The 20,449-nt window shown below is 50.4% G+C and overlaps 1 protein-coding gene across 1 annotated transcript in view; it reads left to right on the plus strand.

Annotated features, from left to right (window-relative positions):
* The window catches only part of FLT1 (fms related receptor tyrosine kinase 1), a gene marked incomplete at its 5' end in the record, with an annotated part of 171,621 nt that extends 158,690 nt beyond the window's left edge, over positions 1-12,931 (plus strand). Inside the window, 6 exon segments of the mRNA XM_079721561.1 lie at positions 2-101; positions 5,721-5,826; positions 6,116-6,258; positions 8,135-8,219; positions 9,785-9,879; positions 12,661-12,931. Coding sequence (XP_079577687.1) covers positions 2-101; positions 5,721-5,826; positions 6,116-6,258; positions 8,135-8,219; positions 9,785-9,879; positions 12,661-12,862 — 731 coding nt within the window. The 3' untranslated portion in view covers positions 12,863-12,931.
* Positions 12,932-20,449: the final 7,518 nt, after the last annotated feature.

A 20,449-nucleotide genomic window follows, 5' to 3' on the forward strand; every position in this document is an offset into this window, starting at 1 on the left:
GGTGGGTCCCCGTACCCGGGCGTGCAGATGGACGAGGACTTCTGCAGCCGCCTGAAGGACGGCATGAGGATGCGGGCCCCGGAGTACGCCACGCCCGAAATGTGAGTCCCTGTCACCTCCAGCCCACGGCTCCCCCCCGCCAGGCCGCCTCAGGAAGGGGACGTGCTGCTGACGTTCAGAGCCCCCGTCCTGGGAGATGCAGAAGGCTCTCCTTACTCCAGGGTCACCCCTGCCGAGCCCCCTGGGGCCCAGCCGTGCCGGGAGCACATTCCAGAAGCGAGGCGTCACGTCCTGGACCCGTCCCTACCTAGGGCTTCTCTCCACCCCCGACGTAGCTGGGAGCCGAGGTTAGGAACGCAGCTTCTAGCTAGGAGCCCGGGCACCCCTGAACAGCCCGCCCGGGAAGTGGAGGCCAGACCCCGTGCCTGCTCACAAAGTGGGCCCACGGGCTCCGCGGCTGACCGGCCCTCCAGCCACACCCGGGACCCCGGGGGGCTGGCTGGAGTGTAGGGGGAGACGTGGAGGAGAGGAAGGGGGGTCCGGACTGGGTAGGAGCCTTGCTCCCCAGAGGCCCGCGTGGGCAGCGAGGCACCTTCAGCCTGTGCGGAGCCGGGGGCTGGGGCTGCTGCTGGCGGAGGCCCCTCCACTCGGACCCGTGGCTCTAGGAGGACAGGAGGCCCGGGGTGAGGGCCGTCCACCTTGGACAAATGCTCGCTCGCCTCTCGGACTCTGTCTTCCTGACGCTCTGTGGGTGTTTTGCCCTGAGGCCTGGGCAGGAAGGTGATGACCCCGGCAGTTCTGTCCGGCTGCTAGACCAGGACTCACCGCGCCCCCCGTCCACGCTCGCGGTGGTACCACCTTTGCCGAACCGACAGGGCGCCCTCCCCCACCCACCCGCACAACTTGGGGCTGTGAGGAGCCCCTCGACGGCCTTTGGGAGGAGTCGGAGGGAACGAAGGAGGTGTGCGCTTGGCCAAAGTGCCCTCTCCTTCCTCCACGGCCCAGAGACAAGCTAGGTCAGACCCGGGACCAGGAGGACAGGGGGCTCGGGCCACGGAGCGGCCTGAGTGCAGAGGGGAGAAGGGACCCGGCCTTCTCAGTCGTACGTGGTGTCCTTGCCAGCAAAGCACAAGGCCCTTCTGAGAGCTGGGGACACGGCTAGATTCGCCCCAGGCCTGCGCTGGACTGGAGAGAGATTTTAAAGGCAGGAGAGTTCTTGATTGCTCACTGCTTTTACGTGGTGGAGAGGGGCAGACACCAGGAGGTCGGGCTTAAAATGAGACGACTTTGCACTTTACAGTTCTAAGTGTTTTCCCCCTGCCACGGTCTCGTATGAAGATCCCAGCCCGCTTGAGGAGCAGGCAGACGGGAATTTTCACCTGAATTGGATGAGTGAGGAAACTAAGCCTCTGAGAAGTCTCGTGATTTGTCAGCTAAGTAGAAAGGAGACAGATTTAGAGGCGGTCCTCTGGACTGAGCTCCCTAGATCACAGGACTGTTAAATTAGGAATATACCCCATGTTCCTTAGAAGAAATGTCTCTCTAATATGTCCTTTGACTTTTCATATAATCTGAAAACCACAAGAGCAAGTTCCCAGTGACTAACCGTAATAATTGCAGTCATTAACAGCATTTAATATTTATTAGTTATTTAGTGCTTATTAAGCATCAGGCACTGTCTTAAGCACTTTAACCTATTAATTTACCTCATTCTCATAACAACCTTATAAAGTGGCTGCTGTTATTATCTCCACCTTACAGATGAGAAAACCAAGGCACAGAACACCTAAGTGATTTGCCACTTTGCCAATTAGTTAAGCAAACCGAGTCTGAGTCCAGAGCCCCCAACACCACGCTACACACCTGCAGGGTGTGTTTCCAATTCTTATCCAGGTTCCGGTCCAAAACAACTCACATCAACTTTGGGCCCAAAACTCACTTGGACTTTATCAAACCTTCAAGTCTTTATATAAGGTAGCACTTGTACCCCAGCCCATAGAAAGAAGGATGGTTCCTCAATTCTAGGGAGTTTATTTTAGAAACTATAAAAAGAAAGAAGCAGCTTTGTGAACTGTTTGTTGAGAAGTCCAGAATTCAAACCTCCAGCGTCTGAAAGCTGATGGAGTCATTTCCTTCTTGTTGTTCCAGCAGCGGGAAGGCCCCGGTGAGGAGGAAGGGCTGCTCTCCGAACGAGGGCTCTGTGACCTGAACTTGGTCTCAGTGGGCGTGTGCCCTTGGCAGCGTGGGTGATAGCTTGGAAAGGAGGCTTTTCGCACAGTCCCCTCATCCCCCGCTTGTTTTCTAGAAGGGCTGTGGGGTTGGGTGTAACTGGTGTCTCTTCTCTTTATTCAACCTGTTTACTTAGTGATGTAAAACGGTTTAACGTGAGTCACTCATTCCTCGCCCAGAGCCTGTTTAATCAGATGTCTTTCAATAAGGGAAGAAATAATGAACGTTTTGATTTTTTTTTTCTTTCCCTTTGGTGTTTGAGATGATTTGCACTGAATTTTAGGCAAGAGGAGTGGAAACCAGAAGTCAGAAACCAAGAATCAAAATAAAAATCAGCAAGAGTCGCAGGTGGTCCCTTCGGCTGGTTTCAGCAGAGAGGCACCTGGGAGAATCCTGCTCACAGGCCTTGCATTTCCCCCACCAGCTGCCTCTCAGCAGTGAAGTGATGCTGGTCGGGATAAGCCTGGGGCCCCTGCCTGATCAAATGCTCCCTACTCTCAGCACCCCTCCTTTTTTTTTTTTTTTGTGGTACGCAGGCCTCTCACTGCTATGGCCTCTCCCGGACGCGCAGTCTCAGCGGCCATGGCTCACGGGCCCAGCCGCTCCGCGGCATGTGGGATCCTCCCGGACCGGGGCACGAACCCGTGTCCCCTGCATCGGCAGGCGGACTCTCAACCACTGTGCCACCAGGGAAGCCCCCCACCTCTTTTTTTTTTTCTTTTTTGCCTGGTTCAAGCTTTTCTTGCTTTGGCTGCCTTGATATAGAATATCTGTGTATGTATTTACTGTTCTTCCAATGGCCTCTGAGAATCTGTTTCTTGCTAGAGACAAGGGAGCCTTAGACAAGGTAAGACAGACACAGGCCAGCCTCTGCCACAGCCCATGCCCCTGGGATGAGGATCCCAGACTCGAGTCTCGTGACCACCTGCCTCTGTAGCGTGCATTTTTGTACCTATCTCAATAAATTAGTAAGATGTGTAAACGGACCTTAATATGAGATCCGCAGGGGACTGTCTTATGCTACTCTAGCCCTTTGGTCACTAGCAGGCTGGCCCGGGTTGCCTGGATGGAGCATGTGCCTTGAGCCCTCACTCTAAGGCGCTGCTCGTCAGGGAGAGTTAAGGGACCTGTCCTGTGTCCCCCAGAGAGCAGCGACGAGAGCCCAGAGTCCCAGCCTCCTTGGTGTCTATAAGTTGAGCCCCACTGCAGTGGTACCTGACACCGGCCCACATAGCACACTCACCCAAGGGCCCTCACTGCTCTTAGAACAAGTCAACCCACAGCCTGCCCCTGGGATTTAGGTCAAACAGGTCCAGTAGATGAGACACAGCTGGGAGGGATCCAGAATTATCTTCGGAAAAGAGTCTGGACCCAGAAGTTTGGACAAATGGAGGAAAGTTAGCAATTCAGACATGTGATCTGTATGAACTCCTGTCCATCCCTAAACAAAGACTTAAGTACCCAGCAAGCAGATATCCTATCAGAAAGGAGGACCTCAGCTCCACCAGCCAACTATGAGGAGAGTTTGCTTGTGAAGATCAGTGCCCGTGGAAAGTTCTGAAGACCAGGTGGTGCTCCCACCCCCTTGGGTACCTAGAACTTTATCCTGGGGTTAAATCAGAGCCTTTGGACACACACACCGCACTGTTCTGCCTCTTAGAATTGTTTTTACTGAATGGTATTTTTTGCCGTTGAGACTTTGGCCAGCATTGAAAGACAATGCACAAGACCATCCCACGACGTCATTATTACCCGGATGACAATGATGCAGTTGCGAGGTGTCTACAAGAACCTCCTTTCAGATTTCAGTTCTGGGAATAGCCGTACTTCTCCCAAGTAGCTGGCTTATTGTTAGCTTCCGGCTCATGTGCCTCATTTAACTGGTTATTCCTTCCTTTCACCAGCTGCCTGGAAGCTTAGAGCACTGCCTCTGTCAGACTACTCAAGATCATGACATACACTGTGCGTGTTAACTGCCTGCAGTTTCACCTTTTTTCACTGTTATTTTTATATCCTTCCTGATACTCTGCTTTTCTTTCTTTCTTTTTTTTTTTTTTTTAACCTTCCTATATTCTTCCTGTCTGTCAGCCACCTCATAGACTTTGACACAAAATAGGGACAGCCTTAAGAGACGCTCGGAGCTGTGGGTGCCGCCTGCAGGCTCACCTCTGAGAGGTGGCAGCAGGGCCGCGTCACCTCAGGCGCATCCTGGCAGTGCCCAGGTCCCAGCCGTGTCTGCAGTCTGCCTTAGGAATCAGGGATTCACGGAAGGAGCGGCACGTTCTCTTCTAGGAGATTCAGTCTGACTTCCTTCAGCAGACATTTGCCGAGTGCGCACAGGCAGGCCCTGGGTTAGGTGAGGGGTCTGGAGAGGAGGTCCCTGCCCGCGCAGGGTTCCCAGCCGGGTTCTGACCCAGATCCAGAGCCCAGGCCCATTCAGATTTTGATCCGACCTGGTCAGAGTCCTCTCTAGTCTAGGGGATCTCCCGAGAGAAGAGACGACTTACAATCCACATCTCGAGGAGAACAGAGAGCGCAAAGAGAATAGCTCCTTAAGCCAGTGTGTGTACAGATGCCTGGCAGGTGGTTTGCCCAGAAGGAGCAGGTAGAGACCTCTACCCCCTGCAGACGTGACAGAGGAGCCCCATACCCTTCGGCCTAAAATGTCAGGAGCATCACAGAGGAACCCTGTTGACATTTAAATCCCGGGACAAGAGTCGGCTTCTGGGACACTAAGACAAATGGTTTCCTATCCAGAAGCCAGCCTGTGCTTTTGCCTTGTGTGGGGAGAGGCCAGTCTGTAATGGTGGCTTTGAAATGCCGGGGGTGGGGCCATCAGCCACGCGGAAGGAACTAGCATACGGCCCGAGGAGCTACCCACACTCTGTGTGGACGTCCACCTTTTGGAAGTGATGTGGGTCGTGTACACAGTGCCTCCCCCTGCCCACCTCCACTGCTGAGCTCGACAAGGCAACTGTGAGGGGTGAGACATCCCGTGTGCTCATGCAGGAGCCCAGGGCAGCCTTCATCCCAGCCTGAGAAGGTCCTAAGACTGCAGACTATTCACCCGTGGATATTTGTGTCTATATCCACTTCCCACCTTTAAGGACACTGTCCTGCTTTGCACAGTGAGGGGAGGACATGACACTTCATGGCCGAGTGACCACGGGCGTTTCCCCCCAGACAGCTCGGCTTCACTCAGAGCTCAGCACGCCCTCCCCACAACAGCCTGGGTCGTCATGGGCTCCGGGGGGTTGGTTTGAGAGTCTGCCTGTGTAGACGTGTTTTCCACTACCAGCAGGACCTGGCCCGAGCAGCCTTTTTATGTGTCGTGGCTGCGTACCCACATCTAAAAGTGGAGCAAACACTACATACTAAGAGAAGCATCATCTTTATACCCGTGACAACACCCATCCCTTGGCCAGTGTGTAGGGCAGTCTATGTACTCCCCACTGCTCCCCAGCAATCTCTGCTGTGCTTTCACCCAACAGCTACCAGATCATGTTGGACTGCTGGCACAAAGACCCAAAAGAAAGGCCAAGATTTGCAGAACTTGTGGAAAAACTAGGCGACTTGCTTCAAGCCAATGTACAACAGGTAAATTTATCTAGAATATCAGGCCAGATGCCTTCAATATAAGTCAAGGGAGTGTCTTATTTGTCTGTTATTTTAATGGCTATTAATAGCTGAGCTCATCAGTAAAGGAAAACACTGTGTGTGTGTGGGGGGGGTGTGGGTGTGTGTGGGCGTGTGCGGGTGTGTGCAGACTTACCTTCCCCAAACACAATCAAGACTGTGGAAATGACATAGTTGAACTGAAACAGTGTCCCACAGAAACAGGCTGAAGTAGAAAAGCATGCGACTAGACCTGTCTTTGGTGTTTTAGGATGGCAAAGACTACATCCCACTCAATGCCATACTGACAGGAAACAGTGGGTTTACGTACTCAACTCCTGCCTTCTCAGAGGACTTCTTCAAGGAAGATATTTCTGCTCCAAAGTTTAATTCAGGAAGTTCTGATAATGTCAGGTAAGATCTTTCTTCCCCCAACTTCATTTTATAAAATTTTCAAACATAAAAAAAGCCCACCTCCTAAACCCAAACACACATGTTACCTTATTTTGTCTATGTACTCTATACGTGTGTATGTGTGTATTTTTCTTTTTGCCAAACCTTTTGAAAAAGGGCATAAGGCACTGTAACACCTTCCCTCTAAATACTTTGGAATACATCTTGTAAGGGATATTCTTCTGTGCCACCACACCAAAAATTATCACACCAAAGAAAATTGATAATCCCTTCATACTATTAAATTTTCAAATTTCCATTATTTTCCCCCAATATCTAATGTACCTTTTTAAAAAGCATCATCCAATCAAGAACACTTTGCATTTTCTTTCATTTCTTTAGTCTATCTTATTCTAGAAGAACTCCTCTTTTGTTCCCCCCAATGACCTTGACTCTTTTTCATGATACCTTCGATAAAATGCAACAAACTGGATTTGTTTTCTTACCTGACAAACTAAGGTACCTCTCGTTAGCCTAGAGGAAATTGGAGAAGGTGTAAGGGAAGGAAGATGTACTGAGCAGCCGTGCTGGGCGGGGTCAGCACTTCAGTCCCAGCAGTGACATGTGTGTCACACACACTCAGTGCTGATGGTTAGACACGTGCTGTGTGGGCTGGCACCATGCTGGGCTGTTTGCATACATCACCTCCTTTAATGCTCAAACCAATCCTATGAAGTATTCCTGTTATACAAGTGGGGACATTAAAGCTCCATAGAGGACAGCTCGCCAAAACTGTGCGGCTCGAAAGCCGCAGAATAGCACTTCTAACCTAGGTGTTCTGACACTCCCTCCCTGTCCCCGTGTAGTCAGGACTCGATTCAGGACTTTTAGACTATCCTGTGGGCCTTCTAGCATTTTTGTCTGCAGTCGGTATACTCCTAGGGCTCCAACCTCAGCTCAGCCAAGCTTGGCAGGTGACTAGGGAAGAGCTGGAAAGACGGATGGTCTGGGATAGGCCTGGAAGGAGTCCAGTGGCCGGCCCAGATTTGCGGCACTGGGTCACAGGTCAGCGGCACGATTCATACTACACAACCAGCCCAGATGAGTCATCCATTGTTTTAAAGATGAGAAAAGTAAGCGTGGATTAAATAAATTAGCAGGGGCGGATTGGGTCAGACCTGGGGAGGAAGGTGTCAAAGTTACACGGGCCCTTCCAGTCTGTTGCTTAGCCTTGGGCCCAATAGGGAGCTTGCCTAAGAGATGGGGCCTTGTCGGTGGTGACAGGGCCTCAGGTGAGGGGGCACACAGTGGGTCCCTCTGCCGGCCCCTCCTAACAGATCAACCAAAGCTCAGCAGGCAGTCACAGGGAGCTCATCCAAATACCAACCCTTCCTCCCGATCTGTGATTGCAAAACTGGATACACAAGACTAGCCCTGGTGCTTGATTATGACACTGAATCAGCTGTGTGACCCTGACGGGTCATGTCCTTTCAGAAGTAGCAGCTGTACATGATGAAGCCACATCACCTCTCTGGGCATCATTTCCCATTTCTTTGTAACATGGGTGTTTAGACCAGATGACGACTCAGGTCTCTTCTCAGCCCGACACCATCTGGTTCCACAGGGGACCAGAGGCCTGACCACTACCGCGTCTCTCAAGGGTCCCTCTGGGGTTTTGCCCAAAACTATGCAACGTGGATTAGCAACCATGGGAGGAAGTAGCACCACTGTCCGGATTCCCAGGGAAACACAGCCAGAGAATTGCAGCCTCAAGAGGGATGAGGGGACTCCTAGTATCTGGGTTCACCTTAGCTGGGATGTGGTGCCCATGGTCTCCTGACTAATCAACACTGGATGCATTTTCCTGTCTTGATTGTTCTTTCTGCTGCTTCTTTAGATATGTAAATGCTTTCAATTTCATCAGCCTGGAAAAAATCAAAACCTTTGAAGAACTTTCACCAAATGCCACCTCCACGCTTGACGTAAGTAACAGAAGTAACCTACTCAGTGCACCCCATCCAAACACAGACTCCAGTCGTCCAGTGGCTCTAGGTCAACGGGGACCAGTAATCAGTGGTGGCCGAAATGACCATTTCAGGGGGGCTGACAACAAGACATAGAATACACAGAGCTAATTTGAAAGTAATTCTGTAGTTTGAAGATGAGCCAGGATTCACTCCAGGGCCCATGTCCTTGCCTGGGCGTAACTCAGTCCCCTAGGAAACCTCACTGTGTGTTTCTAGCTTCTTGGCCATCAGTGATGGAACCTTGCTTTCAGAGCATTAGAGGAACTCAAAGCTGTGTGAGTGGCCGCACCTTCGTGGTGCGACAGAGAGGCCTCTCCCACGAGCAGCTCTGAGATCCTGGAAGAATCTCCTAGGCCTCTGCTTCCTCCCATGAAGGTTCCAGAGCTGAACAGCCCTGTTCCCACCCAACCACGCAGGGCAAAGCGATCCGTACAGCCCAGCAAACAAGAGGCCTCAACCAGCTTGTCCCTTTAAAAGATCTGGGATGTGGGGCTGAGAGAATAAGGGGGGGAGAGGGAGGGCTGGACAAGAGACACGGCCGCTGCATCTCAGGGCCGCTCACGGAGTCGTGACCCAACAAAGGCCCGTAAAACCTACTGTGGTGTGAAGGTGATGACCACAAACAGCGTGGCCTTGAGACCTAGCACAGTCACCGCTGAAAAACACCAAAACCTTCCAAACACACCAGAGAAAGAGGAAAAGATTATTTAAACACTAAAAAAAAAAAAAAAAAAAAAAAATTACAAATAAGCTGGTGAATACAAAGGCAAAGTGGCTGGAAATTTTGGTTTGCTGCTTAGAAACACTGGTTTTAAGTCCAAGGAAACGATACAAAACAAAACATGGAAGGCTTCTTTGACCCTCAGCCCTGCCCACCTGAGTACCTTGGGGACTGGGGCAGGCCCCTTGCTGAGGCTCCTTTACTGATGGATAGTTAAGGACACAGAGCCACGGGGGGACTCAGGGTGGCAGGAACCACGTGTGGGGTCCACTCACTGGAAACGCCGTGTTAACAGAGTCAGGAGGACCCTGCATAAAACTCAGTGCTAAATACGAACCAACAAGGAAACAGAATGGCTGGAAACCATCACACAGGAGGGCCTAAAAATTCTGTAGAATCTTCAAGAAAAATTAAACCGGGTCTTTATAATTTCTCAGTCTTTACATATCATTGCCAAGTCATCCGCCCAACCATCCTTAATATATTTAAGCAATCATTTGCATAAAAGTTGACTAGGAAAAACGCTCACCTGGTACCCGCAGTTTTCCCTTTTGTTTACATTTGCTTTCTTCACCGTCAGGAGGAAGGGCCTCAGTCACTGGGCACAGGGATTTCTTGTGACTGACAAGGTTCAGACTTGCCGATATGGAGACAATGCTGTGTCTTCACAGGCAGGGAGTGTGGAAGATGAGGCCAGAGCCTGGAGTGACCTTAGATGCGCATCCCAGCATCACACCCCCATCGGCATGGGCCCCTCCAGGTCAAGCAAGAGGTGTAACCTTTTCCTTCTTCCCTTCAGGACTACCAGCTGGACAGTGGCACCCTGCTGGCCTCTCCCTTGCTAAAGCGCTTCACCTGGGCCGAGAGTAAACCCAAGGCCTCACTGAAGACTGAGTAAGGACGCTGGGGGCCTTTGACCAGTTCCCGGAGGGGCGAGAAGGAAGATGCCGGGGGAGGGGGTTTCATGACGATACTTGAGGGCTACCTGCCCTCCTAGACCGTAGTGTCCAGGCCGTGCAGAAAGCACTTTTTTCTCCCCAGAAGGACAGGAAAGAGCTCATAAAATCAGATACCTGAGCGCCATGTTCTGGGAAAGAAGACCGGGATTTAAGAGAAAACAGAACTTGCTTCACGGGCAAGGACAGCCCCTCGGGGGAAAGGAGCCCGATGTCTCCAACTGTCAACAGTGCACAGTCAGAGGGAGACCTGCTCACAGGGGCGGGGAGGGGACGTGCACCCCTCACCGTCCCGGGCCGGTAGCAGCGGCACAGGAAGGGCCCGACTAATGCCGTCCAGTCCTAAGACTCGGCCTCCTGACACCCCAACCCTTCCAAGGGAGTGCTCATGTCCTGCGGACCCTGGCGGTCCTTCCTCCACACAGCGGCCAGTGGCAACGCCGTCGGAAAACGTGGGCTCTCGCTGGACCCTCCAGGGCCCTGCTTCTCTCGGTGCTCATCTCTGCCCAGGGACAGTGCTGGACAGGGCAAGGCTGGGCCTACCAGGCTTGCCTTCCCCTCCGGGTTCAAACGCCTGCCCCTGACTCACCCACAGGTGGAACCGTTCTGCTCCCCTTTTACCTAAATCAGGGCTCTGCTGACTTAAAGAGCCAGAGGGTAAACAGCGGCTCACCTCTGCCACTTACAGAAGCAGCCGCCCACGGTACACGAGCAAGGAGCTGCAGCTGTGTCCGGCCACCTCTCCCTACAGAAGCAGGCAGCCGCGGCCAGGGAGCACAGGAAAATATGCTTAACCTCATTAGTCATCAGGGAGACGCAAGGCACATGAGACAGCCCTGCACACCTGCCCGCATGGCTGGAATCAGTCAGTGCTGGCGAGGAGATGGAGCAATTAGAGCCCTGTATGCTCGCTGGTAGGAACATAAAACAGTGCAGCCACTTCGGAAAACAGTCTAGCAGCTCCTCAGAAGGCTAACTAGTTAGTCTAGGAACCAGCAATTCAACTCCGTAGGTATATACCCCACGGATATGAAAACTTACGTCCAAAAATGTTCATAGCAGCATTATTCATAATAACCAAAGGAAGAAACAACTCGAATGTCTATCAATTGGCGAATGGATAACTAAAATGCATATATCTGTACAACAGAGGGAGATTTGTCAATCAAAAGTATGAGGTACCGATACGCGCTACAACATGGATGAACCTTGAATTAAGTGAAAAGAGCCGGTCATGAAACAGTACGATTCCATGTATATGAAATGCCCAGAATAGCCATCTGTGAATATAACAACCATTGGGCTACATGCTTTAAATAGGTAAATCGCATAATAAGTTATATGTCAATAAATCTGTTGCTTAAAACAAACAAACAAAACACAAACAGGTGGCCAGCGCACGGCTAGTTTGCTGGCCCTGATCCAAGTCAAAGGGTGGCCACAGACGCCTCTGAGCAATGGGGCCCACAGCGCATCAACCCCAGGGAGCTGGAGGGCCGGGAACGTTGGGGCCGAACACCTGCGCACGCGTGTCCTCTGCGGCGCCCCCCCGGGGGCCCAGAGCCGCGTGCCGGGCAGCTCAGGGGACACGGCGGGGAGTGAGGGGAGAAGCGGGACCCACGCGCTTTTGTTTCCTGCTTTAAAACACTTCCAGAAACACTTTGAAACACTTTCCTGTGTGAAAAAAGGAAAACCACCCATAGCGTCCTGTACTCGGAGACTAAAATGTAGAACATGGATCGAAGGCTGGGCGCGCTAATGCAGAGCCAATCAAACAACGTCGTGGCGCCCGGGGTTCTCATTCGCATCCCAGCTGTTAAGCCCACCAAACACGGGAGGACAAGAGAAGCTCCTCTGCCCGGCGCGGCGTCCTGGGCTCCACGCGACGCACGGAAGCCAGCAGCCAGTCCCCTCCTCCGTCACCCTTGCCGTGATACACCGCCCTAACTGGACACGCCTCTCCTCTGGAGCACTAACAGGAGAGGGAGACGGACGGCTGGACTCACCTTTCCGTAGGACGTTCTAGTAGTTTCTCCAGGCGGCTGTAGCAAACTTCCACAAACTCGGTGGCTCGACACAGGAGTTCCGGAGGCCGGACGTCCAAGATCAACGTGTCACAGGGCTGCGCTCCCTCGGGAGGCCTCGGGGAGGACCGTGCCTCGCCTCCTCCAGCGGTGCTGCTGACCCCGAGTCTCCTCGGCCCCACCTTCCCGCCCCTCCTGCGTGCGCCGTGACGCCCCCCGCCTCCGCCTCTCTTATAAGGACGCTTGTGATTGTGCTTGAGGCCCACCTGGGGGACGCAGGCCAGGCGCCGCCTCCGCAGATCCTTTAGCTCAATCGCAGATCTTGCCGTGTAAAGTGCTATTCACAGGTTCTAGGGATTCGACTTGAATATTTACGGGGCTGGGGAGCGTCTCTGAGCCAATCACAGGAGTAGAGGAGGGCTGGACCCAAGCCTGCGGGCTATTTTCCACCAGCAGTTCTGGGTTTGCCTTAACTAATGCTACCCTCGGCCCCGGCCCGCCGGCGGAATGACCCCCAGCTGGTGGCAGAGAGGCCGTGCGCAGCTCCAGAGACCCGGGCAGAGGGCGAGGTGGGACTCCACAGCCATGAACCCCAGGACGGCTATGAGCAAACGACCCACCAAGGGGTGGACTTGAGTGTGCTCAAGAAATCAACTTTGTACGGTTGATTTTTTTCCTTTCTTTTCTTTCTTTAGCTTGAGAGTAACCAGTACAAGTAAGGGGTCGGGCCTTTCTGACCTCAGCAGACCCGCGTTCTGCCATGCCAGCTGTGGGCACCTCAGCAGAGGCCGGCGCAGATTCACCTCTGACCCCTCGGAGCTGGAGAGGAAGACTTCGTGCTGCTCCCCGCCGCCGGACTACAACTCCGTGGTCCCGTACTCCACCGCACCCGTCTAGAGCCCCACTCAGCACAGGCTTCTTCCTAGAACCACGTGTGTATTTATACCCCAGGAAAAGTAGCTTCTGCCAGTATTATGCATATATAAATCGACACCTTTTTCTTTCCACAGAAGCCAGCGGCTTTTGTGTGACTGTTAATAGTGCTTTTGTCTCTTTTGACTAACAAGAATGTAACCCCAGATAGAGGAATAGTGACAAGCCAAGAGCACCACTGCCAACCCTGGCGGGACTCAGAGGGTAGGAGAAAGCCTTCCTCAGCCCCAGGACTCGCCTCTCCTCTCCGGGACCCCAGGGCCGCCGGGCTCCGGGTGGATGAGGACACACACCTGTCACCGGCCTGTGCTGCGAAGGCGTGGCTCTGGGGCCCTTCAGCAGCTGACACGGCCTGGGAGGAGGAGGGGAGAGAGGACGAGAACAGGACAGGGCGCGGGGACGGAGTGGGATGGGGACAGTGCCACTGGGTCCACGTTCGAGAACCAGCTGGGAAGCAGACAGGACAGGGGGTGGGCGGTGAGCGGAGGCCAAAAAAGGCCAAACGTAGTTTTTGGAACGACCAAGCACATTGCACCACCTCAGCTATGGGACGGGTTCTGTGCCTCTTCCCAGACGGGGCACGGCTTTCGTCTCCAGCGCTGAGTGGAGCTCGAAGCCAAGCCCGTCCCCCCGCCGGCCCCCCAGCAGGACACGCTGACCCCGCCCCCTGAGCTGGGCGGGGCGGGGGGTGCCGGGTGGGGGGGTCGCCTCTCCCCACGCGCCGCTCCCAGGAAGCTCAGCCCAGTGAGTCTGGTCGCCACGTTTTCAAAGATACTGTCAGATTCCATCTGGAGTATTAACATCTAGTCAAGACACTTAACTCGGTTTTTGGTATTAACCTGTTTCGTACAGTTAGTTATAAAAGGAAGCTGAGGAGGAGGAAAACAGTCTCGTGGAGGTTTACTCTAGACCCAAACTAGGATAGATGAAGAAAAAAAGAGAAGGCGGAGTGAAAACCCCATCTCCACGCCAACCAGACCAACTCCCGAAAACCATGGCGACCCGAGGACACAAGTCAACCAGGTGTCCTTCTTATTCGGTGGAGACCCTACCCACGCTCACCTCTTAGACAGAAGAGCATTGACCAATGTCTACTAAGCACTTTATGCTCCTTGAGGAAAAAGGTGGTATGTAATTTATGCAAGATACTTCTAGAATTGGGACTCAGGATACTAGTTAATGAGCCGACAATAGGAGAAAAGCCTCTTTTCATCTACTTCGGGCCTTGCCTTGGGTCTGAGGATGATGGAGATAGGGAGACAGGGTACAAAAGGGTGCCTACTTCTCAGGGTCCAGAGGCCCTGGACCCCTCACTGGCTCTGCGTGATGCTGCGTGTTTAGGCTGTGCACACCTTCTGGGGCCAGTTGGAGCCAGACAGGCCACAAGGAAACATGGCTCCTGGTAGAGAAGACGACGCTTCCCTTCTTAACTCTAGAACCTGAGACGGAAGTGATAGACGGGCCTGTGCTTCCTGCCCCGTGTGCCACAGTCTTGCTTCAAGGCTCTTCGTATGAAGAGATGGGAGAGCTGGAACGTCCCCAGCAAGACGTAGTCGGCTGCTTCCGGGGGCGGGGACTCTGCTGGAGGAGCCTCTGGCCAACCTCCAGCAAGAGCCACGTGCAGACAGAACCGGGCCAGGGCCAGGAGAGGGGGGCCTTCCTCCTCCTCTTCTTCACAAGCCCAAGAGCACCTGTGACCCCTGGCAACAGTAGAAATCAGGTAACCAGGAGGAGGTCAAACAGGGAAATTACAAGAAGACCACAGTCGATTCTCCTGTTTTCTCACATCAGTTAAGGATCCAGCAGTTAGTGAAAACAAAGAAAAACCTTAGCTATACATATAATGTCTTGATTTCAATAATCTAACTCTTAATCATTAAGAGGCCTTAGTAATACCATCTTTCCAGAAGACAAAGAACACGTTAGACTATGTTAATCCGGCTTCCTCAGAGACTCGGGTCTGTCCATCAGTCCGGTTTTATCTGGAGTCTTTTAACATAGAACGAAAACTGGAAGCTGGGAGGAATGAGTATCCAGTGGTGAAGGGCTTGTCCCAGACGGGTTCGTTGAAACAGCACTGAAAATGCAATCACTAGCGGACTGATGGTATTATTAGACCCATTTGACATTTCCAACAGAAATGGCTGGCCTGAACAGTGAGGGGACAAGCACTCCCTCTCAGGACTTGTGAGATCACGGACACGGAGCAGCATGGGTAGGAGGGGACGGGAACCACACGCGAGCCGGTATCTAGCTGGTCTAAGAGTGACGCTCAGGCCCGTGGAGCAAGTGGGTCCAAACCCTGAGAAGGTGACTTTAGCCTTCTGGCTGCGCCTCGCTTCCCAGCCCCTAAGAATGCCACACAGGAAACAACCACATGTCGGCCCCTTTTAACTGATCAAAGAAGGAGCGTGTCTTTGACCGACAGTGGTAGTAACTATATGTATATTTGTGTGTGTGTGTGTGTGTTTTGTGCAGAACTATTTAAGGAAACTGGAATTTTAAAGTTACTTTTATACAAACCAAGAATATATGCTGCAGATATATAAGTAAGACAGAATCTCGTCCTACATCTCTAGTCACTATGAATGTACTTTGTATGCTATCTTCATATAATAAAATTAACTTACAAAAACATCCATATATTTTCCATTTTGCGTATAAATGAAAAAAGGGGTCTTGGTTTCCCTGGGCGGGGGAGTGGACAGGTGCTCTGGGAGAGCTCATGAAATACCAATTACTAATCCGGCACAAGAAACAGAAAGCGAGCGCCACTGAAGACGAGGCACAGAGCTTCTACCAGTCCACAGATGGCTGCTCTGAACAATCGAGACACTGCGAACAGTAAATCAACATCAAAATATAAAATGAATACGATCACAAGTAAAATGTACAGACAGCGCGAGTGCTGGCTGCAGACCAAAGTCCCCTCAATTAAAAAAGAGGCAGGCTTTCCCGAACACTAACATTACCATAATCACAGAATGTGTGTGTGTGTGTGTGTGTGTGTGTATGCGCACATGCGTGTGGGTGTATATTTGTGTATTAGAGGTTGTGTGCTGGGAACCATACGAAATAACTAGGCAAAGACACAAGAGCTTCCCTAAGAAAAGGACACTAGCTACGTATTCTTCAACTTTGTTTTGTGGATCATCACATCCTAGAAAGAGGAACCATTTAGGTAATCACTGATAGACACAGAACAAGTGACCAACACACTGTCGTAGAAAGTGGTCATATCACCACCGTCCTAATAACATCATGAGCAAACCAGATTGGAGAAACACTTGCAGGGAAAACAGGCCTACTTTTTTTGGGACAAGGCGAGAAAAAGGGGTAAATGAATGACTAATCTCAATAAATTTGTGGTTATTAGCTGAAGAGGGCAAGAAGCATTTTATCTTCGAGAATCTGAAATCCTTTAAAAATGTTACTGGTTTTCTTAACACAATAGTCACTAATTTAGGCAAAGGATTTGAAGAATGCTCAAGGAATTGGTGTCACGTCATCGTTTAGACGTTTTCTCATGACTCTAGAAACTTATTGTACATTTGGGAACTGAGTTTTTTCTTTCGTCCAGCAGCAGGATAGCCCAGTAAGGTTTATTGGACTTCTCAGTGTTAAACGTATTAGCAGACTTTCGGATTTCACAGGCCAGGAAATATTTCAGAAATATCCTGGGTCCCAACACAGGAATGACTATAGCCTTCCGTTTTTTGAACTAAAGACATTTAAGAGAGAAAACAAAACAAAGTAACCCCCCAAACCCACTAGATGCCACTGATGTTCTATTTCTTGATCTGGGTGTGGTAAATAGGTACGTTCACTTCATGATCATTCACTGAGCTGTACCCTTACGTGCAAACGCGTGTGTGTATGCTCTTCTTCAATAAAGGATTATTAAAATGAAAAAAAAAACCCTGATTGATTACCACAACTTTTCACAGAGGAAAAACCCATTTTAAAAAGAGTAAGGGCTTAGACTCAAACACAGCAACTGAATTGTATGTGCCAGGAACTATTCCAAGTGGTTTAGAGAAATAAACGCATTTAATTTTCAAAGCAACCCAATGCAACAGGCACCATCAGTATACCCTTCACATCGATGGGACAACCGAAGGAGTCACGAGAACTTCAAAATCCCATCACATCTGCCCACCTACCAGCAGCTGCACCCACTCTGCCCTCCCGACTCAGAGCACCTGGGGTACACGCAGCCCCTCCCTCTCCCCAAGGCCATTGCTCCAGCAACTCACCACCCCTCACCCCTGCCCATCCTCCCTTTTCCACTGGATCATACGAACATGCTAGTACCTCTCCCATCTGGCAAAACCAAAAACCCTCCATCCCTGCTTTCCCCTCCAGCTACCACCCCATTTCTCTTTTCCTCTTCACGGCAAAATTCCTTGAAAGAGCTGTTTCTGGTTCCTGTCCTCCCACTCACTGAAAAGGAGCTGCCCCATGGGGAGCTTATCCAGGACGCCACGTCGCTAAACTCAGTGGCCATTTTCAGTCTCAGTCTTAACACCTTGACCCTTATTCCTGGAAACACCTTGATTCTAGGACATCACAGATTTTTCTTCCCACCTCACTGGTCATTTCTGCCTCATACTGGCTTTCTTTTCTCTGATCCTTGAACGGTGTTCCAGGAACCCCAGGGCTCTGCCCCTGGACCTTTCCGCTTCTCAGTCTATACTAACTCTCTTCATGCTCTCTCTCAATCAACCTCAAGGCTTGAAATGACATCTATATGATAATGACTTGCAAATTACATGTATAGGCCAGATCTCTCCCCCTAACCTCCAAACTCTTATGTGAGTGCTAAACCAACATCTCTTGATGCTGGAGCAGATTGTATTTTCCAAAAAATAGCTGCAACAATACCTCCCATCCCACGTGAGCTTTGGCAGTGTCCTTGTCACTTCCCCATCCAATTCCTCTCCCCTGGAATCAGAGCGGGCTTTGTGACTCATCAGCAACAGAATGTGCCAGAAGTGACCCTGCATGATTCCGAGGCCAGGTCAGAAAAGATCATGCAGCCTCCACCCGAGGTCACTCATCCTCCAACCGGTCCCACCAGACACGCAGTAGCCAGAGCTGGAGAAGCCTAAGTCTCACGGAGAGGCCACGAGTTGGTGCCTCCATTGACTGGCCCCAGCTGAGTCCAGTTCATGACCTTCAGTTCAGGTGCCAGGTCGGATGATTGCAGCCCCCGTCCCCCTGGCACTGGAGTTTTCCCTGCTGAGGTCCAACATAATGGGTAGAGCTAAGCCATCCCTGCTGTGCCCTGTCCTAATTCCTGACCCACAGAATCCATGAGTTAAAACGGGGGTTGTTTTACGCCACTGAAGTTTACGGCCCGTCATCACAAAACAATAAAAAACCAGAACAAACGTGTACTAAACATCTTAAACAGGCCCCAGACCAAATTCCCAACTGTCTTTCCTCACTTCCCCGTCTTCCCCGTGCCAACCCCCTCCCTTCCTCCCTCCCTCCAAAAACCCCTTTGCTTCTACAATCATCCCTTTCAATTCAGTAGAATCCTCCATCCTGTCAGTATTGGGCCCAAATCTTCACAGTCATTTTGAGTCCTCTCTTCTTTCTTACTCCACGTCCTAGAAATCATAAATCAGGACATGCTCTTGGCTCTACCTTTAAAATATATTCAGAATCCAGTTGCTTCCCACTGCCTCTACGGCTATCGCCCCATCCCCCTACCCCAAACCCCCTAACTAGCAGCCCGGTGATCCTTTTAAATGCTGTGCCATGCTATTCCTGCTCACAATCCTCCTCGAAGCTTCCCCTACAGGAGTAAAAGCCAAAGCGGCCTTGGAATGGCCTACAAGACACTCCACCTCCCTTCCCCATTACCCTTTCTGACCTCACTTCCTGCCGATTCTACTCTGGCCATGGGAGCCTGCTTGCCGTGCCTCAGACACTCCCCGCACATTCCCCGGCCTGGAATTCTTTTCCCTCAGACACCTGCATGCCTGGCTCCTTCTCTTCAAGTCTTTGCTCAAACACAACCTTCTCAGGGAGACCTACTACCCAGATCGTCCCATTTGAAATTCTACCATCACCCAACTCCCCACAACTAGAGTTGCAAGATGAAACACAGGATGGCTAATTAAATCTGAATTTCAGATAAACAAATGATCCTATGTCCCATGCAATACTTGAGACACACTCATGCTAAAAAAAAAAATTATCCACTGTTTATCTGAAATTCAAATTCAATTTTGTGTTGTCTATTTTAATTTGCTAAATCTGGCAACCCTATCCACGTCCTTTACCCTACTTTATTTTCTTTCCATAACCATTATTACTCTTAACTACTATATACTCCTTTTCCATGATAGGATGAAAGCTCTCTAAGAGCAGAAATATTTGTCTGTGTGGTCAGAGTGCTGTTGGTTCCTAGAACAATGCCTGACACATAACAGGCATTCAATAAATACAGGCAGAACTCACAGATGCTGCTTTTTCTACAGACTGAAGGTCTGCGGCATCCCTGTATCAAGGAAGGTCTACAGGCACTGTTTTTCCAACAGCAACTGCTCACTCACTTCAGGGCTCTGTGTCACGTTTTGGTAATTCTCTTAGTATTTCAAACTTTTTCATTATTACTATATTTGTTATAGTGATCAGGAACCTCTGACGTTACTATTGCAAGAAGATTGCAACTTGCTGAAGGCTCATATAATGGCAAGATTTTTAAATTAAGGTATATACATTTTTTTTAGACATAATGCTATTGCACACCTAACAGACTGCAGTATAGTGTAAACATAACTTTTGTACTCACCGGAAAACCAAAACTTCATGTGACTCACTTTATTGCAATGTTCACTTTATTGCAGTGGTCTGGAACTGAACCCACAATATCTGAGGTAGGCCTATATTTAATGAATGAATACCTAGTTTCAACAAATATTACCATTTTGCCATATTTTCCTTCTCTACCCTTCTATTCGGAATGATGTTTCTGGGGGGGGTGGAGAGGAACCTTCACCTATATAGTAAATTAACCGAGTCTGAATCAAAGACTAGCTAGATGTCATTCCTTTCATATACGTACGTCCTCTCTCCTAAACTACACTGTATGCCATGTACTATTTAGAAACGTTTCGGTGTAACTGCACATTTTGTAAAGAACAAGTACTTAAAATACTTATCTGCATTTTTAGTGCCTAGAACAGATCCAAGTTAGGCATTTAACAGATATGTGGTAAATTAACAAATAAATCTGCCACCATTTTATCCAAAGACCAAAAATTCCTCCAAAACACATATGAAACGTTTGGCCTTTTAAGTCCCAATCATAAAACAAACATCATCTTGTTAAGTGAACTGGTAGCAAAAAAAAAAAAAGGACCATCTTCTCTCTGTAATTCTTTATTAAAAATACTGCTGTACACATAGAGACTGAAAACAGGATTAAAGATGAAAAACCCACACTGGGATCATGACATTAGAACTTAACATACTGGTGCTTTTCAGGGAAGTTGTTGACATCCATATCACAGAACCAAGGTCGAAAGCAAAATACAA

Source organism: Hyperoodon ampullatus (assembly GCF_949752795.1).
Source record: "Hyperoodon ampullatus genome assembly, chromosome: 16".
NCBI lineage: Eukaryota > Metazoa > Chordata > Mammalia > Artiodactyla > Ziphiidae > Hyperoodon > Hyperoodon ampullatus.